The sequence below is a fragment of the Macaca mulatta genome, chromosome 2 (genome assembly GCF_049350105.2).
Source record: "Macaca mulatta isolate MMU2019108-1 chromosome 2, T2T-MMU8v2.0, whole genome shotgun sequence".
Taxonomy (NCBI): domain Eukaryota; kingdom Metazoa; phylum Chordata; class Mammalia; order Primates; family Cercopithecidae; genus Macaca; species Macaca mulatta.
In genome coordinates this window covers 39,608,552-39,628,699 of record NC_133407.1, presented here as the reverse complement: position 1 = coordinate 39,628,699, position 20,148 = coordinate 39,608,552, and the positions used below count along the sequence as shown (strand labels likewise).

General features: G+C 38.2%; 1 protein-coding gene across 4 annotated transcripts in view; it reads left to right on the top strand.

Moving 5' to 3' along the window:
* Positions 1 to 20,148, top strand: part of STAG1 (STAG1 cohesin complex component) — a 401,927-nt gene that overhangs the window by 125,019 nt on the left and 256,760 nt on the right. For all 4 annotated transcript variants that reach the window (XM_077991519.1, XM_015132094.3, XM_077991520.1 and 1 more), the window contains 2 exons: positions 1,725 to 1,827; positions 15,882 to 16,046. In XM_077991519.1, coding sequence (XP_077847645.1) covers positions 1,725 to 1,827; positions 15,882 to 16,046 — 268 coding nt within the window. The remainder of the gene's footprint in view (positions 1 to 1,724; positions 1,828 to 15,881; positions 16,047 to 20,148) is intronic.

The window sequence follows — 20,148 nt, the reverse complement described above, 5'->3', positions numbered from 1 at the left end:
AATGAGCCTAAAAGAGCATTTGGTGAAGGAGATTGAGAAATAGTAGATTGTGAGTTGGACTTACCATTTGCTATATACTTTTCCTACTCTTTACAATTTTATGTAGTAACGTAGAATTTAGTGAAGAGATTCTTGTTCGTGCTGTCTAAACCTTTTCAATGCTGTGTTGAAGTCAGCTTGTATTGGCCTGTGAGAGTCCAATATTAAATTTTCAGGAATTTTGCAAGCTAGCTAAACACAACATATCTGTTTTTAAAAGTTAACTTATATAAGCTTAAATTAAATGTCATATGAAAAATAAAAATAGTAAATATTCAAAACTGATCACTTCCTAATTATTTCATGTTATTATTTATGCTCTTGAAGTTGTTATTTAAACCTGTTGTGTCTTTGTGATAGAAATATGTTTTAATGCTGTACTACTGTTTATCACTTCCCAGCTCACTTTGGTTATACCACTTTGGGCATTTGAAATTGGCTATGGTAAGAATATGTACACCATGAAAATCAGCAAATGATAAAAATCAACGCTTAATTTATTGTTTTGTTGATTATGGACTTAAGAAAGTGATAGAGAAATTGTTAACAATGCAGATTCAACTTAAAGGTGTATCGGATGGTCTATACCCATTACAATACCAATAACAAAAAATTGAGGAAGCATTTTTCCTCAGCCGTTATCTGAGTCAGCAGAGAAGTTGCTCACACCATTGACTAATGAGTGAAGTTTCAACAAATGTCTTTATCATTTTACTTGCATCCTACTCATTAAAGTGAGCAAAAATAGAAACCACCTTTCATGTTAAAATTCCTATTCATTCATCAGTTGCACCTGTAGGTTAGATTCCAATATAAGAGTTGGGCAAAAATTATCTTTAAAATTATTTTGTGAGAATCAGTTGGTTACGTGGAATTTACAATAAAGAATTTACAATAAAGTATTTTGTGTTTTATTATTGTTTGTAAATTATGTGCTAAGCATCCTTTATGTCTTTTTTGTTTTGTTTTGTTTGGTTTTTATTCAGAGTATCGCCCTGTCACCCAGGCTGGAGTGCAGTGGCATAATCTCAGCTCACTGCAACCTCTGTGGGTTCAAGTGATTCCCTTGCCTCAGCCTCCTGAGTAGATGGGATTACAGGCACGTGTCACCACGCCTGGCTAATTTTTGTATTTTTAGTACTAATGTGGTTTTACTCTGTTGGCCAGACTGGTCCCAAATTCCTGATCTCAGGTGATCCATCCGCCTCAGCTTCCCAAAGTGCTGAGATTATAGGCATGAGCCACTGTGCCCGGCCATATGTCTTAATACTTATAACTTAGGTGTTTGTATTTTTTTTTTTTTTGAAGAGCCAGTTAACTGGCACAACACTGATCTTCATGACTTTATAAGATAAATAAAAATCTTCCTAAGCCTTCATATTTTTATACTGAAGAATTAGTCTTTTGCAATTATATTTTGCATTTATTTTTGTATAGCAGCTATCATTTCCACAGTTATTTCTTCCTCTTCATTTCCCTCTTTAGTTGGGGGATTCATTTCACTTACTGTCATGTGAAATTAGGAAGAGAGGGTAACATTTTTAGTTTGCTAAAGAGTTTTTTTGAAAGTAGAAGTATAAACCACTTCTAATCAGCCATACAGCAGGAGGTAAGGAAAGTAGTGAAACAGAAATGCATTATACTTACTAATTTGTTCACTAAAATAATATAATAACATTTTCTAGGGATTCAACTAATGAAACTACTGCCCATTCCGATGCTGGCAGCGAACTTGAAGAAACAGAGGTCAAAGGAAAAAGAAAAAGGGGTCGTCCTGGCCGGCCTCCAGTATGTATTATGCTTGTCTTCTTTATTCCTTTAATAGTGACCATGTTAATGAGTTTATATGAGTTGTTAATTCTAGTGCTAGTATGGCTAATACTTAAAAACAAATTCAGTAACACAATAGATTGGAAACTTTGTTTCACATAAATTGTCTTGGCAGTGATCAGGAAAAGGAAACGATTGTCCTATGATTTTGTTGCCCTCCTTCTCTTTGTAAATAAATGGTAGTCCATGTGAAGGCATAGAAGAAGGTCACTAACAATGAATGAGGTTTAGTTAGTTAAGACTTCCTGCTTTTCAGATGCAACTCTGATTCCTTATGAGCTCCCAAGTACTATTTTGGAGTTTGGGGCCAGTCTCAGATTATATTCTCATTGATAACCTGATTGGGAAGTTTAGAAGAGCTCTAGATAATCCTACTTTGAGAGATAGCTTAATGTATTGTAAGAGCATCAGTCATAATTTAAGCGTGCATAAACCCTCTAGAAGATACTCTTATCTACTTGTCAAGGGGTTAAGGGTTATACTGTTCTACGTTTTCTTTTTGATGTGATTTGCTATTAGTAGTTTTTTTTTCTATTTTATGAAAGTTCTTCTAATGGAAACTCTTAGCCTCCTTTTAATAGGAGACATCATATAATGAACCTCCCATATAGCCATTACCCAGCTTTAGCAGTTATCAAATCATGGCCAATCTTGTTTCATCTCTTCACCCCTCCTCCTTTTTTTCCATCCTATGTTATTTTTAAGGTCATTCTAGACATCATTCTATCTGTAAATATTTTATTGTGTATTGCTAAAAATAAGGGCCTGTTTCTTTTTTTTTCTCCCCCCTCTCCGAGATGGAGTCTCACTCTGTTGCCCAGGCTGGAGTGCAATGGCACAATCTTGGCTCACTGCAACCTCTGCCTCCTGGGTTCAGCGATTCTCCCACCTCAGCCTCCTGAGTAGCTGGGATTATAGGTGCCCACCACCACGCCCAGCTAATATTTTCTATTTGTTTTTTAGTAGAGATGGAGTTTCATCATGTTGGCCAGGCTGGTCTCGAACTCCTGACCTCAGGTTATCCACCCGCCTCAGCCTCCCAAAGTGCTGGGATTACAGGTGTGGGCCACCGCACCTGGCCCTCTTTTTTTTTTTTTTTTTTTTTTTTTTTTTACACTACCACAGTATCATTTTGAAGTCCCAATATAAAATATTTTATTAATATCACCAAATAGCCAGTTTTATAGTTTGTAATCATCTTATGAACATTTAAAATCTAATTTGGTGGTTAGAGTCATGACACAGGAATGATCCACCCCGTGCAATTGGTGGTTATGTTGCTTAACCAGTTATTGTTTATGTCTTTTATAGTGAGTTACACAACAAGATTGATTTTTAGATATAGTTAAGTCATTTTTCCCTCTTGTTTGCCAGAATTTTTAATTAATTACTCCTCCAGGCCAACCTTAAAGTAAAAAAAGAAGAAAGACTTCTTGTATTTTGCTATACACTTGCTTTTATCCTCTACTTTTATTTAAAGGAAAAAATAATGGGGGAAGACATGCAGTATAGTAACTTTTTGTATTCATTTGTAGAAGTATTTGGTGGTACAGTGTTCCTTACAAACATATTTTGGGAAAAGTGAAAGAATTTTGCACTTGGAAGCTGGCAACTATTCTAGCTCCCATTACTACCATGTGATTCTTCTGAGACTATAGGCAAGTTTCATTGCTATCCTGAAAATCTCAGATTGTAACTGCAAAATTGGGAATAAAACTAGACTTGCTTAAAGGTAGGAGAATGAATTGTCCACATGATTGCTTACTTGAATTTGTTCTCCCCCACTTGAAATTCTTCGCTTACAGGATTCAGATTAAGTGCTGTCTTCTTAAAGAAACTTTTTTATTTTTCCTAAAAAGAATTTACCACCCCATTCAGGAGGCTATTGTATTATTCCTTAGAACTTGTTTAAGTTTTATATGTGTACAGCTGAATCCTTGTAATGTTGTGCCCTTTTTTTTTTTGAGACGGAATCTCACTCTTGTCGCCCAGGCTGTAGTGCAGTGGCGTGATCTCAGCTCACTGCCACCTCCGCCTCCTGGATTCACGGAATTCTCCTGCCTCAGCCTCCTGAGTAGCTGGGATTACAGGCATGCGCCACCATGCCCAGCTAATTTTTTGTATTTTTTAGTAGAGACCGGGTTTCACCAATGTTGTGCTTTTTTGATGAAGTCTGTGTACCCAAATGCTTAATCCTTTTGTGGTAGGAAATACTTGATGTTTACTGAAGTTACTACTACACAATCAAATAAATAAATAGTGCATGTTCATGCCATATTTACAGTATTGAAAAAATATCAACCAGTATAAAAAAGTAGCATTCTAGAAACTTATTTTATTTATATTTCAGTCTGTACATTTACACAAATTAGTTTACATGGCTATCCGTACTTCCCCCTAAGTCAATCAGGTCCGTTTCTTGATTGTGCAAACAATGTAACATAATACAACTTCCTGAATTTCTACTTAGAACTTTGTTTTGACTTTTTATGTTATTTAATCCTCACACTAGTATTATGAAATAGGTCTTAGATGCAATTTACAGAGTAGAATACGAAGTTAAAAAGTGGTAATTTGCAATTTAGGAGGCCAAGGCGCGCGGATCACGAGGTCAGAAGATCGAGACCATCCTGGCTAACACGGTGAAACCCCGTCTCTACTCTACTAAAAATACAAAAATTAACCAGGTGTGGTGGCGGACGCCTGTTGTCCCAGCTTCTCGGGAGGCTGAGGCAGGAGAATGGCATGAACCCGGGAGGTTGAGCTTGCAGTGAGCTGAGATTGTGCTGCTGCACTCCCTGGGCGACAGAGTGAGACTCCATCTCAGAAAAAAAAAAAAAAAAAAAAAAAAAAGTGGTAATTTGCCTAAGGTCACACAGCAAGTAAGTGGGAAAGCTAGGATTTGAATTTATATGCTAACTCCCACACTGTTTCTCTTAAGGAAGTTAGAATGTCAACCTGTTCATTAATCTTGAGAGTTTTAATTGTCAGAATGATCAGATTGGAGTCCTGCCTCAGGTAGCTTTTATGAAGAAATATTGGACATTTTCTGTCAACCAGCTACATTTTGAACAATAAGTCAAGTTTTAAATGATAGCATTCTTTGTTTAGCTGTAGTAATACTATTCATCACTTTTTTTTTTTGCAAGTTTAATCCTTTTAAAAAAGGGCATTTCTTGTATCTTTGGGTTTCATTTAGCCAGTCAAAAACAAATAATACAAGGAGTTTCTATTATAGGCAGTATTGTTTACCTTATTTTGATTTTATGTTTTACTTTATTTTATTTTATTTTTGAGACAGGATCTCACTCTTGTCACCCAGGCTGGAGTGCAGTGGCACAGCTGTGGCTCACTGCATCCTCAAACTCCTGGGCTCAAACAGTTCTCCCACCTCCTGTTGGGACTACAGGTGCACGCCACCACGCATGGCCGATTTATTTTTGTGTGAAGATGGGGTCTCACTATATTGTCCAGGCTGTTCTCAAATTCCTGGGCTCAACTGATTGTCCCACCTCAGCCTCCCAAAGTTCTGGGATTACAGGCTTGAACCACTACCCCTGGCCTCTCCTTTTTTTTTTTTTTTTTTTTTTTTGAGACAGAGTCTCACTCTGTCACCTAATCTGGAGTACAGCAGCATGATCGCAGCTCAGTGCAACCTCTGCCTCCCAGGTTCAAGTGATTCTTCCACCTCAGCCTTCCAAGTGGCTGGGATTACAGGTATGCGCCACCACGCCTGGCTAATCTTTGTATTTTTAGTAGAGACAGGGTTTCACCATGCTGGCTAGGCTGGTCTTGGACTCCTGACCTGAAGTGATCCATTCGCCCGCCTCAGCCTCACAAAGTATTGGGATTACCGGCGTGAGCCACAGTGCCAGGCCTAAAGATAGTGTTTTACATTGCAAATCGCCGCCCCTACCCAATATGACTTAACTGTTTTCCCCTTCCGCTAACGTAACATACATTTTACTTACTTGCTGATTGTCTGTCTTCCCCAACTGGAATGTAAGTTGTGTGAAGGCAGTGTGTCTTCTGCTATTTACTAGTGTCTGACCTGCAGTAAGTGTTCAGTAAATGTTTAATGAATGAATGGTGTTTTAATTTTGTTAAATAAGAACTGCCCCAACCCCTGCCCTTTGGTGTTTAAAAAAATTTTCATTTTGAAATCATTTTCTAACACAGGATTCTAAGAATTCTGTGAAGAATTGTCAGTTGTCCTTCATGCACATTGTCGTAATGTTTTATTTTACTACATTTGCTTTATATTCTCCCTCTTTCCTTCTCTCTGTCTTCTCTCTGTATATGTACGCACATATACACGTGTAAATATGGATTTTTTATGGCATATGCAAAGATAAATATTTTGGTATCTACTAGTTTTGAACTGTTTTACAGTAAGTTGCAGACATGATGTTACCTTTTTTTTAATTAGTGTTTTGTAGAATATCTCTTCGCAGCACTTTATTTCTAATACTTTAGTGTGTATTTCTTTGCAGTCAAGGACATCTTTTCCTACATAACCACAATACAGTTACGAAAATATGAATATAATTATACATCTCATTTAGATTTTGCCAGTTGTCATAATCTAATACCTTAAAGAAAAGAAAAACTATTCTTTTCCTGAATCAGGATCCAGTTCAGGATTTTATGTTTCTTGTAGTTGTCATGTAAATCAGCACCTCTCTAACCTTAACCCCTCTTTAGTCTCTCATGTTTTATTAACGATTTTTTTCCCTTAGTTCTGTTTAAGTGAGAACCAGCACTTCTGTATTCTCAGCATTATATAACTTTCATATTTGCATAGGCTGAGTAGGTGAGGTAAATAATGTTATATATCAAGTTTCAGTGCTGCAAAAGAAATAGCACTCGAATATAAAATTTTCTTTTAATTCTCAGCAAGGCAAGGTACTTCTATAGAAGGGTGCCCCCTTACAGATGGAGCAATGGTGAGTGCACACTTGGACAAGGGAGGGGAAGGTGTTCTTATCCCTGACGCATGTGGCGCCTGCTGCTGTGTCATTCCCTTATTGACTAGGGTTAGACCACACAGGCTAAACTAATTCCGATTGGCTAATTTAAAGAGAGTGACGGGGTGAGTGATTTGGCGGGAAAAATGGTTATGACAGAGCAGGTGATTGGAATGAGTCAGGGTGAGGTATGCAATCTGAATGAGTCAGGGTGGAGCACGTGATTGAAATGAGTCAGGGTGGAGCAGGTAATCGAAAAAGATTGCTTTATGAGGAAGTTAAGTTTAAAAGTAGAAGGCAAAGAATTGAATATACTGACATTGATTCTTTGAAAAGAAATTTAAAACTCATATCTAACAATAAAAAGATACAATTTTAATTTTTAAATGTCTATTCATACATAGAAGATGGAGAATGCACAACCAAAGATTAATAATGAGTATCAGAAGGTTAACAGGTCACTTATAAAAATTGGATCTTTTTAATTATTTGGTAGTTTAGTGTAGACTGTTGTGAAGTTCATAATATTCAGATTCCAAAAAATTTTTTTTCTTTTAAATACCAAAAGTTTTATTTGCCCACCCTCTTGGTTTAACATTATAAACCAAATCAATCTCTTTTTGACCCAGCATTGTGATAGGAACCACCATGTTACAATATGGTGGCAGATGTCTGCTAGATTTTATGTTTTTCTGACTCCTCTTAACCTCTGACTGTCACTTCTTCTGTCCTTTCTTGGTTGTCCTTTAACAATCTATTATAACTCCTGTAAAATAGAAACTAAAAGTACCAACCCCATTGTTATGAGGTTTTATGAGGACTAAGCCAGGACTAAGTCAATCTGTCAGGAACATTCAGACTCCAATGGTTTCTCCTTGATCTTCAGTGTAACTCCTTCTCATCTGTAATGGGCTGAAGAACCACTGAACTGATAAACCAGGCACGTGGGTATAAGTCCATAGGCCAGGTGAAGGCCTAGATATAAAATATATGGACTTCGTGACGACCACTATCAACATCCAGCCTAAAGAAGGACTGACTTAGCAGTTCCAATACCACTGATCTCATGGTTCCCTGTAGATGTCTCCCTTGTACCTCCGTTATGACCAGAGCTTGAGGAAGGGCCTTTCAGTTTCTCCTGCTACACTTGGAGTAGTATGAGGGACTCATGAGAAGCTAGAAACTGAGTGACCAGCCCCAGGGAGTTAATGTGGGACACTGACAAACCAATCGCAGAGTTGGTGTCATGTTGAACATTTAGGTTAAAAATTCTTAACTATTCTAAACCATGCTGACATGAACTGTTTTGCAAATAAGTTTTGCTGTAGAGTCATTTTTTTTTAATCCTAAATTTCTAAAAGTAGAGTTTGTTAGTATATGCTCTTTGTTTGAAATCTTTTGACATGTATTATTGCCTTTCAACAAAATATATGGGTATAAGGTATGTCATTGCTTATAATGATTAAGTCTTTTCTAATTTTTAAGTGCTGAAGGTTTAAGTCAATACTTCCTATATCGTTCATTATTTGTGAATAAAGGTGATATGATCACAGCTCACCACAGACTTGATTTCCCAGGCTCAAGTGATTCTCCCACCTCAGCCTTTGGAGTGGGACTACAGGCATGCATCAGCACACTGGCCAAGTTTTTGTAGAGGCAAGATTTCGTCATGTTGCCCAGGCTGGTCTCAAACTCCTGGGCTCAAGCAATCTGCCCAGTAGGACTCTCAAAGTGCTGGATTACAGGCGTGAGGCACTGTGCCCAGCCTATTTATAATTTTCTGTACTTCTTTTTTAATTTTTCTAAGAAACAAAGATCTCTATGAAAGAATTTTTTGGAGCTTAAATGTGCACACATTTGTAATCACTTTAGGAAGTATATGTATTAATTGAACTTCTTTTTAAGCTGTCTTTGTTGTTAAGTTTTCATTTAGAATTTTCTTCTACTGACTAGTTTTTAGTTCTGACTTCCTTAATTATGTTAAAGACTACCACAATTCCAAGAACACAGAATTAAAACCTGAGTCATTGTTAAATTTCCTCATCTCTAAGTCTCTTGTCCTGTCTCCTTTATCTATTTAAATCTCAGGTCTGATGACTTTTTTTTTTGGAGACGGAGTCTTGCTCTGTCACCCAGGCTGGAGTGCAGTGGCGCGATCTCAGCTCACTGCAAGCTCCGCCTCCCGGGTTCACGCCATTCTCCTGCCTCAGCCTCCCAAATAGCTGGGACTACAGGCACCTACCACCACGCCTGGCTACTTTTTTTGTATTTTTAGTAGAGACGGGGTTTCACCGTGTTAGCCAGGATGGTCTTGATCTCCTGACCTCGTAATCTGCCTGCCTTGGTCTCCCAGAGTGCTGGGATTACAGGCATGAGCCACTGCGCCCGGCGTCTGATTACTTTTACTTTATAATCTTGCTGTGTCATCCACTTCTGTCCTTTATTTTACATTCCCCAAGTTTCTATCTTTAGGGCTCACTTTATTGGCAGCTGTACTGTTAGCTTCCTGCCTTTGGTCTTTGCCTTTTTCTGTTTCATCCATTGTCATAGTGCCAGGTGGGAAAAGGTTTTTTTTTTTGTTTTGTTTTGTTTTGTTTTTTGTTTTTTTTTTTGAGATGGAGTCTCACTCTGTTGCCCAGGCTGGAGTACAGTGGAACGATCTCGGCTTACTGCAAACTCTGCCTCCCGGGTTCACACCATTCCCCTGCCTCAGCCTCCCGAGTGCCTGGGACTACAGGTGCCCACCATCATGCCCGGCTAATTTTTTGTGTTTTTAGTAGAGATGGGTTTTCACTGTGTTAGCCAGGATGGCCTCAATCTCCTGACCTCGTGATCCACCCGCCTTGGCCTCCCAAAGTGCTGGGATTATAGCCATGAACCACCGACTGGCCAGGAATATGCTTTTTCTTATTCAAAAAACAGGCAGTGCCCCTACTCCTTTTTTTTTTTTTTTTTTTTTTTTTGGTGGGGGGTGGGATGGGGTCAAAGTCTTGCTCTGTCACCCATGCTGGAGTGCAGTGGCACGATCTCAGCTCACTAGCAATGCCATTTTATGAAAAGATGTGGGGTACTTTCAACTAACCTAATATCACACCTAATATTTTATTTTATTTCCCTGTTCACAACTTTTCAGTCAGATATCTGTCTCTTGTTTTTTGATGTATGGCTTTTGCTTTCCCACATTCACACCATTGCTCATAGTGTTTTTTCATTCTGGAACCCTTGTTTTCTAAATTCTACATATGGTAATCTTACTAAGTCTTGATAATTTTATGAGCCCATTACTTGCAGGATAATTTTTTTGTGAAACTTTTCCTGCTTCTTGATACTAAAAATAATCTTTCTCTTAGAAACTTTTTAGCACTTATCATAAACCAAAATTCCATGAAAAGTGTCTTTATGTACTATAGTTTATTATTTTATGTTGCAGGTATTTGTGTTTATCTCTTTATCTTTTAATTGTATATGTATAAAATTTTTGCATTATACAATCCCCAAAAAAGTTAATATATATTATTTGTGATACAGTGTGGATTATTTAACATTCACAGCTTATTATGCTAGATAAAGCACAAAGGTTAAAGAACGTTTTTGTGTCTTTGTTTCTTAAAACAAAGTCATTGCACATTCAGACTGCAACTTAACCTATTCTAGAACTTTTGGAATAGAGTGTTTGGGATAAATTATTTTCCTACACAGTGGGGCTAATTTGTGTATTTAAAACACTTTACTAGAAATGGAGATACACATATAAATTGAATAGTGTGTAGTCGTCGTCCTAAAGATTGCTGTAAATTCTGAGATTAGATTGCATCATTTTTGTATAGGAACAGTGAAGGTTAATGACTTCCTACGTATATGTAACATGTTTTCCATGAAATTCATTACTTACTGTGTTGCTGCAGGCTTTCTTTCAGGTATTTTGGGTTTGCTTTCGTACACATACTCATTAAAATATTTTAAAATCACTATATCCCTTGAATTAACTGCAGTAATGAACTCTAATTTCTGTATTAATAACCCTATGGACTATAGATATTTCACTTGTACTATTATTTATGGGATATAAAGCACTATTGTTCCTTCATCGCTACCAATGGACAAGATTATGTTAGGATGTTGAAAAATACATCTTAAATAACATAAGTTCTTTTTTATTTTATTTATTTATTTTTTGAGGCAGAGTCTTTATTTGTTGCCCACACTGGAGTCCAGTGGCACAATCTTGGCTCGCTGCAACCTCCACCTCCTGGGTTCAAGCAGTTCTCCTGCCTTAGTCTCCTGAGTAGCTAGGACTACAGGCGCGTACCACCACGCCTAGCTAATTTTTTGTATTTAGTGGAGATGGGATTTCACCAGATTGGCCAGGCTGGTCTCAAAACTCCTGACCTCAGCTAATCCATCCACACCAGCCTCCCAAAGTGCTGGGATTACAGGCATGAACCATGACACCCAGCCAGTGTAAGTTCTTTGAAAGCCGTGTTTGGGGATAGTGGTTACCATGTATGGACAGTGCAGATATAAAGAATCAGTGTGGGTCCAGTCTGGTGAGAGAATAGTTGCCAGTAATCCAAATGGAGAAAAGTTAATGTAAAGAATTAATTGGCTGGGCACAGTGGCTCACACTTGTAATCCTAGCACTTTGGGAAGCCAAGGCAGGTGGATCACTTGAGTCCAGGAGTTTGAGACCAGTCTGGCCAACATGGTTAAACCCCATCTCTACTAAAAATACAAAAATTACCTGGGTGTGGTGGCACACACCTGTAATCCCATCTCCTTGGGAGGCTGAGGCAGGAGAATTGCCTGAACCTGGGAAGCAGAGGTTGCAGTGAGCCGAAATTGCATCATTACTTCCAGCCTGGGCAACAGAGTAAGACTCTTTTTTTTTGTTTGTTGTTATTATTATTGTACTTTAAGTTCTAGTTTACATGTGCACAACATGCAGGTTACATATGTATACATGTGCCATGATGGTGTGCTGCACCCATTAACTCGTCATTTACATTAGGTATATCTCCTAATGCTATCCCTCTCCCCCCCGCCCCGACTCTGTCTTTAAAAAATAATTATTAACTATTTAAAGGCGTCAAATCATTTGTCATTTGGGAATTGCAAATCAAGACAACAATGAGATCCTACTACATACCTATTAGAATGGCTGAAATTTAAAAATCTGACAATATCAGTTTCCTGGGAGGTATGTGATGCAACAGAACTCTGATTTTTTTTTTTTTTTTTTTGAGACGGAGTCTTGCTCTGTTGCCCAGGCTGGAGTGCAGTGCTTGATCGCAGCTCACTGCAAGCTCCGCCTCCTGTGTTCATGCCATTCTTCTGCCTCAGCCTTCCGAGTAGCTGGGATTACAGGTGCTCGCCACCATGCCCGGCTAATTTTATTTTATTTTTTTTGTATTTTTAGTAGAGACGGTGTTTCAACATGTTAGCCAGGATGGTCTCAATCTCCTGACCTCGTGATCCGCCTACCTTGGCCTCCCAGAGTGCTGGGATTACAGGCGTGAGCCACTGCACTGAGCAGAAATTCTCATTTCTTGCTGGTAGAAATGCAAAATGGTACAGCCACTTTGAAAGACACTTTGGCAATTTCATACAAAGCTAAATTTAGTCTTACTCAAAGTTCCAGCAGTTATACCCCTAGGTATATATACACAGCTGATTTTAAAAATTAAGTCCACACAAAAACCTGCTTGTCAATGTTTTTTATTTGTAATTGCCTAATAGTGGTGACCCAGATGCCCATTATTTGGTAAATGGCTAACAAAATGTGATACAGCCATAGAATGGAATGCTATTCAACAATTTTTTAAAATCGCCACTAAAAGACATGAATGAATGTTTTTGTTTTAAGACGGGGTCTTGCTCTGTTGTTCAGGCTGCAGGGAGTGCAGTGGAACGATCATGGCTCACTGCAGCCTCAGCCTTCTAGGCTCAAGCCATCTTCCTGCATAGCTGGGACTACAGGCACAAACCACCATGTCCAGCTAATTTTTTTGTTCTCTCTTTTTTTTTTTCCTCCTTTATTTTATCTTTTGATATTTTTAATTTTTATTTCTTGTTAATTGTTAAATTATTTATTTTTTATTTTTTTTGTAGAGAAGGAGTCTTGCTTTGTTTCCCAGGCTGGTCTTGAACTCTTGGCCTCAGCAATCCTTCTGCCTCTTCCTCTCAATGTACAGGGATTGGAGGTGTGAGCCACCATGCCCAGCCAGACATGGATCTTAAATGCATATTATTAAAGTGAAAGATGTTAGTCTGAAAGGCCTACATGTTGTTTGACTCCAGTTGCAAGTTGAACATCCCTAATCCAAAAATCTGAAATCTGAAATGCTCAGAAGTTCGAAACTTTCTGAATCCCAACATATAGTCACATAAAATATTCCACACATAACCTTATGTGACGGGTCACAGTTAAAACCAAGATCAAGGCAAGATGCAGTGGATTACCCCTGTAATCCCAGCATTTTGGGAGGTGTGACAAGCAGATAGCTTGAGCTCAGGAGATCGCGACCAGCCTGGGCAACATAGCAAAACCCCTCTACCAAAAAAAGATAGCTGAGTGCGGTGGCTAGTGCTTATAGTCCCAGTTACTCAGGTGGCTTAGGCTGGAGGATTGCCTAAGCTTGAGAGGTGGAGGTTGCAGTGAGCTGTGATCGTGCCACTGTACTCCAGCCTGGGTAACAGAGTAAGACTGTGTCTCAAAAAAAAAGAAAAAGGGTCAAAACTTTGTTTCATACACAAAATTATTAAATATATTATGGCCGGGCACGGTGGCTTACACCTGTAATCCCAGCACTTTGGGAAGCTGAGGTGGGCAGATCACCTGAGGTCAGGAGTTCAAAACCAACCTGACCAACATGGAGAAACTTTATCTCCACTAAAAATAGAAAATCAGCTGGGCATGGTGGCTCATGCTTGTAATCCCAGCTATTCGGGAGTCTGAGGCAGGAGAATCGCTTGAACCCAGGAGGCGGAGGTTGCAGTGAGCCGAGATTGTGCTGTTGCAATCCAGCCTGGGCAACAAGAGTAAAACTCCGTCTCAAAAAAAAAAAAAGTATGTAAAATTCCTTTCAGGCTATGTGTGTAAGGTATATATGAAACATAAATGAATTTTATGTTTAGACTTGGGTTCCATCCCCAAGATGTCTCATTATGTATGTGAAAATATTCTAAAATTTGAAAAATCTTGAAAGTCTGACACACTTCTTATTCCAAGCATTTCAGATAAGGGGTACTCAACCCATATATTAATATGTGGAAAAAAGGAAACTATGATGATGATTTAAAAAGTAAAAACTAGTTGTTTCCTGAGAAGGGGAAGACAGAAGGTTCAATGGGCAATACACAGGATTTTTAAAGCAAACTATTTTCCATGATAACCATTAATTGTGCATACACAACACCAGTCATTGGTCAAAACCCTTAGAACTTCACAGAACAAAGAGTGAATGTGTTTTTTTCTTTCATAATTGAGATTTTGTTGGTGTGTTGAGGATTAGTACACAGACATTTCAATTGGTGCGTACTTCTTAACATACATACCGAAAATTTTAAAAAAAAGTTTGTAATTCTTTTTTAAAGTTATTCCAGTGACTTTCTAGCTTAAAATTTGGAGGCAGATTTTCCTTGAGGCTATCAAGTACCAGCATCTTCACATGTTGATAAGCTGTTAAATACACTTCTCCAATTCAGTTAAAAGCATACATACAGCATACTCAATTTTTCAGTCTTTCACTGCACATTAACAAAGTTATTAGGAAAACAGGAGAACCACAACCAAAGATGTTAGAGTGCGCACAGTTCTGACAGGGAGAGCCATTATCAAGGAGTGATTTTTTGTTTGTTTGTTTTTGTTTTGTTTTTTTTTTTTTAAAGAAAATCCTGCTAAAGGGCACTTTGGGAGGCCGAGGTGGGCAGATCACAAGGTCAGGAATTCGAGACCAGCCTGGCCAATATGGTGAAACCCCATCTCTACTAAAAATACAAAAATTAGCTGGGAGTGGTGGCGGTCAACTTAGTCCCAGCTACTTGGGAGGCTGAGGCAGGAGAATTGCTTGAACCTGGGAGGTGGAGGTTGCAGTGAGCCGAGATCGCACCACTGCACTCCAGCCTGGGCGATAGAGCGAGACTCTGTCTCAAAAAAAGGAAAGAAAGAAAATTCTGCTAAAAAACCAACATGGAATAGAAATAATTTAAAGTATCCAAGACATTAAAATGCAAAAAATTTTTTTTGATTCAGGACTATGACTCCATATTGCCGTTTTATATGCTTTGTATTTTAGGATATGAAAAGTAACCCCCATCTATGGAATGTTAAGCTGACAGCCAAGACAGTCAAAACCTCCCACAATTCAGTATCCCACCCTATTTTCTGGTTGTACCAAAAAATACCCAGTGAATGATTTCACCTCTTAAAAACAAAAAGCATTTACAGTTTAACAATGGGATGTGGGTGGGATTCCCTTCTTCTTAAAAATGTTTCTAGAGCTACTAAACAACTTGCATTTATACAATAGTTGATAAAAATATTCCTCTGGATTGTACTAGAATAGAGGCACCACTGATAATAGTATATGATATTAATCAGACTTGGCTTCTTTTTCTCCGGCTTCACCAGAAGCTGGACTCTTCTTGGTTTTGCTTCGTCCATTTTCTGCAGGTAAATCTATATTTATATATGATATAAATATATATAATTATGTATACACGTATACATATGTATATATTTTTAAAATAACGGCAAGGTCTTGAATCGCTTGAACCTGGGGGGAGGATGCTGCAGTGAGCTAAGAGAGTGCCACTGCACTATATCCTGGGCGACAGAGCACGACTCTGTCTCAAAAAACAAAGTTACCTTCATACCTTTTATATATAAACTTATGTTTTGCTCTTTGTACTTTTTTTAATCACTGAGAAGAAATTTTAAAGGTTTTTTTGGTTAGGGATTATATTTCTTCTATAGTAGTGATCATTTTATATGAAGCAAAGTAAACCTAAATCGAATTTAATGTTTTTTTTAATCTTTTTATTCAGTCTACAAATAAGAAACCTCGAAAATCTCCAGGTGAGAAGAGCAGAATTGAAGCTGGAATTAGAGGAGCAGGCCGTGGAAGAGCTAATGGGCACCCTCAACAGAATGGTGAAGGGGAGCCTGTCACATTATTTGAGGTGGTGAAACTGGGGAAAAGTGCAATGCAGGTAAATTTTAAGTTTTTATTTCATGTATAAAGCAATACGGTTAATAACTTACGTGGAATCAGTTAATGTATATATTGGCACTTTATATACTTCTGTTGATTACGTAAGCAACCTTTCAGTTTATCCTGAAAGGTTTTTATTTTGCTTTGTTTTGCAAAGAGTGTCAGGAATGGGTGTTTAATAGTAAGATGTACTTTTGTTTAAATTGTTCTAAGTAAAAAGGTCTACTAGAAGCTGCCCAAGAGAATTTTTATTGTCTTGATATATTTTTTTGGAATCTGATTTAGTATAAGTAACATATGTGTCTTTTAGAGTATTTGAAAGAAGAAAGGGTATAAAAAAAATTCTTAAGTAGTGAATTAGGAATAATCAGAACTACATCATTTGTAACTGCCTCCCTTTCCTTTTCCCTTTCCCTTCCCCCCTATTTTTTTGTTTTTGAGACAGTGTCTGGCTCTGTCGCCTAGACTGGAGTGCAGTGGCCTGATTTGGTCTCACTGCAAGCTCTGCCTCCCGGATTCACACCATTCTCCTGCCTCAGCCTCCTGAGTAGCTGGGACTACAGGTGCCCGCCACCACGCCTGGCTAATTTTTTGTATTTTTTTTAAGTAGAGATGGCATTTCACTATGTTAGCCAGAATGATCTCGATCTCCTGACCTCGTGATCCACCCGCCTCGGTCTCCCTAAGTGCTGGGATTACAGGCATGAGCCACCGCGCCAGAGATGGCGTTTCACCATGTTAGCCAGGATGATCTTGATCTCCTGACCTTGTGATCCACCTGCCTCAGCCTCCCAAAGTGCTGGGATTACAAGGCATGAGCCACTGCCCCAGCCGTAACTTTCTTACTCTTTTATCTCTTCTCATTTAGTCCATAAATATTAAGTATTCTGCAGGAGTACTATTCTCACTCATGCATTATAAGGATAAGCCATAATTGTTTTTCTTTAGTGTGTATATTTTTATCACTATCATAAAATGTGTTTGTTTATGTTTGTCTCTACTTTTTTAAAAATTTTAAAACGATAGAGGTGGAATTATTTGGCTAAAGGATATTTTTAAACTGTGAGATATATGAACACTATATTTCTCTCCCATAAATTGTACTGTTGCACCTTTCACAAGAAGTGTACAGGAGAATTGCTTGGACCCAGGAGGTGGAGGTTGCGGTGAGCCGAGATTGTACCACTGCACTCTAGCCTGGGGTACAGAGCCAGACTCCATCTCAAAAAAAAAAAAAAAAAAAAAAAACGGTAATTGTGAAACAGAATTACTATTAGAACTAAAACAGACAACTTTTCGTTAGTATACTTTCTATTTTTTTTTTTTAACCTATATTTCTTTTTAAAGCCCTTAAGGGTGTTTAGTGTTTCTTTCTTTTTATGTATGTTACCAGATTGATATGTTGTGTTCAAGAGTCTTGGAATTTGTGTGGGCAGGGAAGGAGGTGAAATAGTGGGATGATGCTAAATGGTGAAACATGTATTGAAGTTCCAGTTACCCAAAGCAATGGATGACAATATGTAAATTATATAAGTTTAATATAAAAATAGATTTGTGACCTTTTGCCATTAAGCTTGATAATTTATTCATTATACTTCTGTTTTTGAGACAGACTCTTGCTCCATTGCCCAGGTTGGAGTGCAGTGGCACGATCTTGGCTCACTGTAACCTCCACCTCCCAGGTTCAAGGAATTCTTGTGCCTCAGCCTTCTGAATAGCTGGGATTACAGGTGTGCGCCAGCACTTCCAGCTAATTTTTGTATATTTAGTAGAGATGGGGTTTCACCACGTTGGCCAGGCTGATCTCAAACTCCTGACCTCAAGTCTTGCACCCACCTCTGCCTTCCAAAGTGCTGGGCTTACAGGCATGAGTCACCATGCCCGGCCTCATTATACTTTAATAGAAGAATTGTTAACAAGTTACGGAAGCATTAATTTTAAAGACGTTTTCTGTTGTTTCCTACCTTTAGGTAGAAATACAAGCAGAAAAATGAGAGAAGTATATTTTTATGTAAAATTTTAATAATTGCATTTCAGGTATTTTGCTTCTTTTTTTTTTTTTTAATGGAGTCTCTGTCACCAGGCTGGAGTGCAGTGGCGTGATCCCTGATCACTGCAACCTCCGCCTTCCAGGTTCGAGTGATTCTCCTGCCTCAGCTTCTAGAGTAGCTGGGACTACAGGCACACGTCACCATGCCCAGCTAATTTTTTTATTTTTAGTAGAGACAGGGCTTCACTACATTGGCCAGGATGGTCTCGATCTCCAGACCTCGTGATCCACCTACCTCGGCCTCCCAAAGTGCTGGGATTGCCCGGCCTTCCTTCGCTTTTTTTAAATGTAAGACTTTATTTTATCAGATATTTATGTAAAAATAATTTTCATGCATATTGTATTAAAGCTTAATGCCCGTCCTTAGTTTTAATATGAACAAACTCTTACTGTCATCTATATTTAAAATAAAACATTGACCAATAGGAGTCTTTTCAGTTTTAATTTACGGTATTCATCCATATTAGTGTTTTCTAATTATGCTCTTTTGTGCTGTGTCTCTTCTGCTGAAACTTTTTAATTTTTTTTTTTTTTTTTTTGGCGAATGAGTCTCTATCAGCTAGGCTGAAGTACAGTGGACGATCTCAGCTCACTGCAACTTCTGCACTGCAGGTTCGAGCGATTCTCCTACCTCAACCTCCCGAGTAGCTGGGGTTACAGGTGCCTGCCACCATGTCTGGCTAATTTTTTTTTATTTTTTATTTTTTTGGTATTTTTAGTAGAGATGGGCTTTCACCATGTTGGCTAAGCTGCTCTCAAACTCCTGACTTCCAAGTGATCTGCCCACCTTACCCTCCCAAAGTGCTGGGATTACAGGCATGAGCTGTTTTTGGCTGAAACTTTTTGTTTCTCATTTTCTGAAAGATAATGATCAGTAGTCAGGACTCTGGTACCTTCCATAATTTGGTTTTAACCCACCTTTCAATTTCTTGTTACTGTTTCTTGAAATCTGCTTCATTTTATTTTTACTTTACTGTAATTTTAATTATTAATATTATATTTTTTACTATATTTAAAATAATTTATAAACTTTTGTGATTTTTTTTTTTTTAGTGTGCCCGTCTGTTGGGCCCTTTTTTTCCTATGAATTTACCTTCTGATTTTTATTATTTGTGCAGTACTTCCTAAAATAGCTGGGTTATGATTTACTTAACTAGATTTTATTTGAATTGTTTGCAGTTTTGTTGTATTAAAAATAGTACTTCTTTAGACTGGGTGCGGTGGCTCACGCTTGTAATCTCAGCACTTTTGGGAGGCTGAGGCCGGTAGATCACTTGAGGTCAGGAGTTTGAGACCAGCCTGGCCAACATGGTGAAACCCCATCTCTACTAAAAATACAAAAATTATCCCAGGAAGTGGAGGTTGCAGTGAGCCAAGATTGTGCCACTGCACGCCAGCCTGTGTGACAGAGCGAGACTCCGTCTCAAAAACAAAAAAATAAAGAGCAAGATAATACAAGTAGACATCAGTGATTTAGAAATAAAGTAGGTATTTCTGTGGTTTGTATGGAAGAAAACTAGGAAGTGATGAACAGGATTGGGTTTAGGGCAGGGAAGCGTATACTTAGAGCCAGGAGTTTGGCTGTTGAGTGTTAAAGTGCTTCACGAAGAATAGGAGAATCGAATTGGGCTTATTACGTGAAGCCAAGGCCTAATGTGAGTCTCCCCATTTGTAAAGCAGGGTGAAGGGAAGTGCCAATAACTACTGCAAAGGCTTATGTTTAGAGTAATTGTGTATCTCAAGTTGCCCTTGAGACATCCAGTTTGTGCTTATTGTCCCTGTATTTATTAATAGAAGCTCCTTTAATATTCAGAAGGATAGTAGTTTACATGGCAATTTATATTAAAACATCACTTACAGGAAATCAAAAGCTGAGGAAAGGGAGAAGACAGACATAATTCTTATAACTGACACCTGAATTGAAATGTCTGTTCCTTTGGTTGTTGACTGGGTCTGTGAAAATTCCCAATGTTGTCTTAGGGAAGAGTCTGAAAATTCCCACTCTTCTCTTTTATGTGATCTGGTTCTGCCATGGAGGTAATGACAGAAA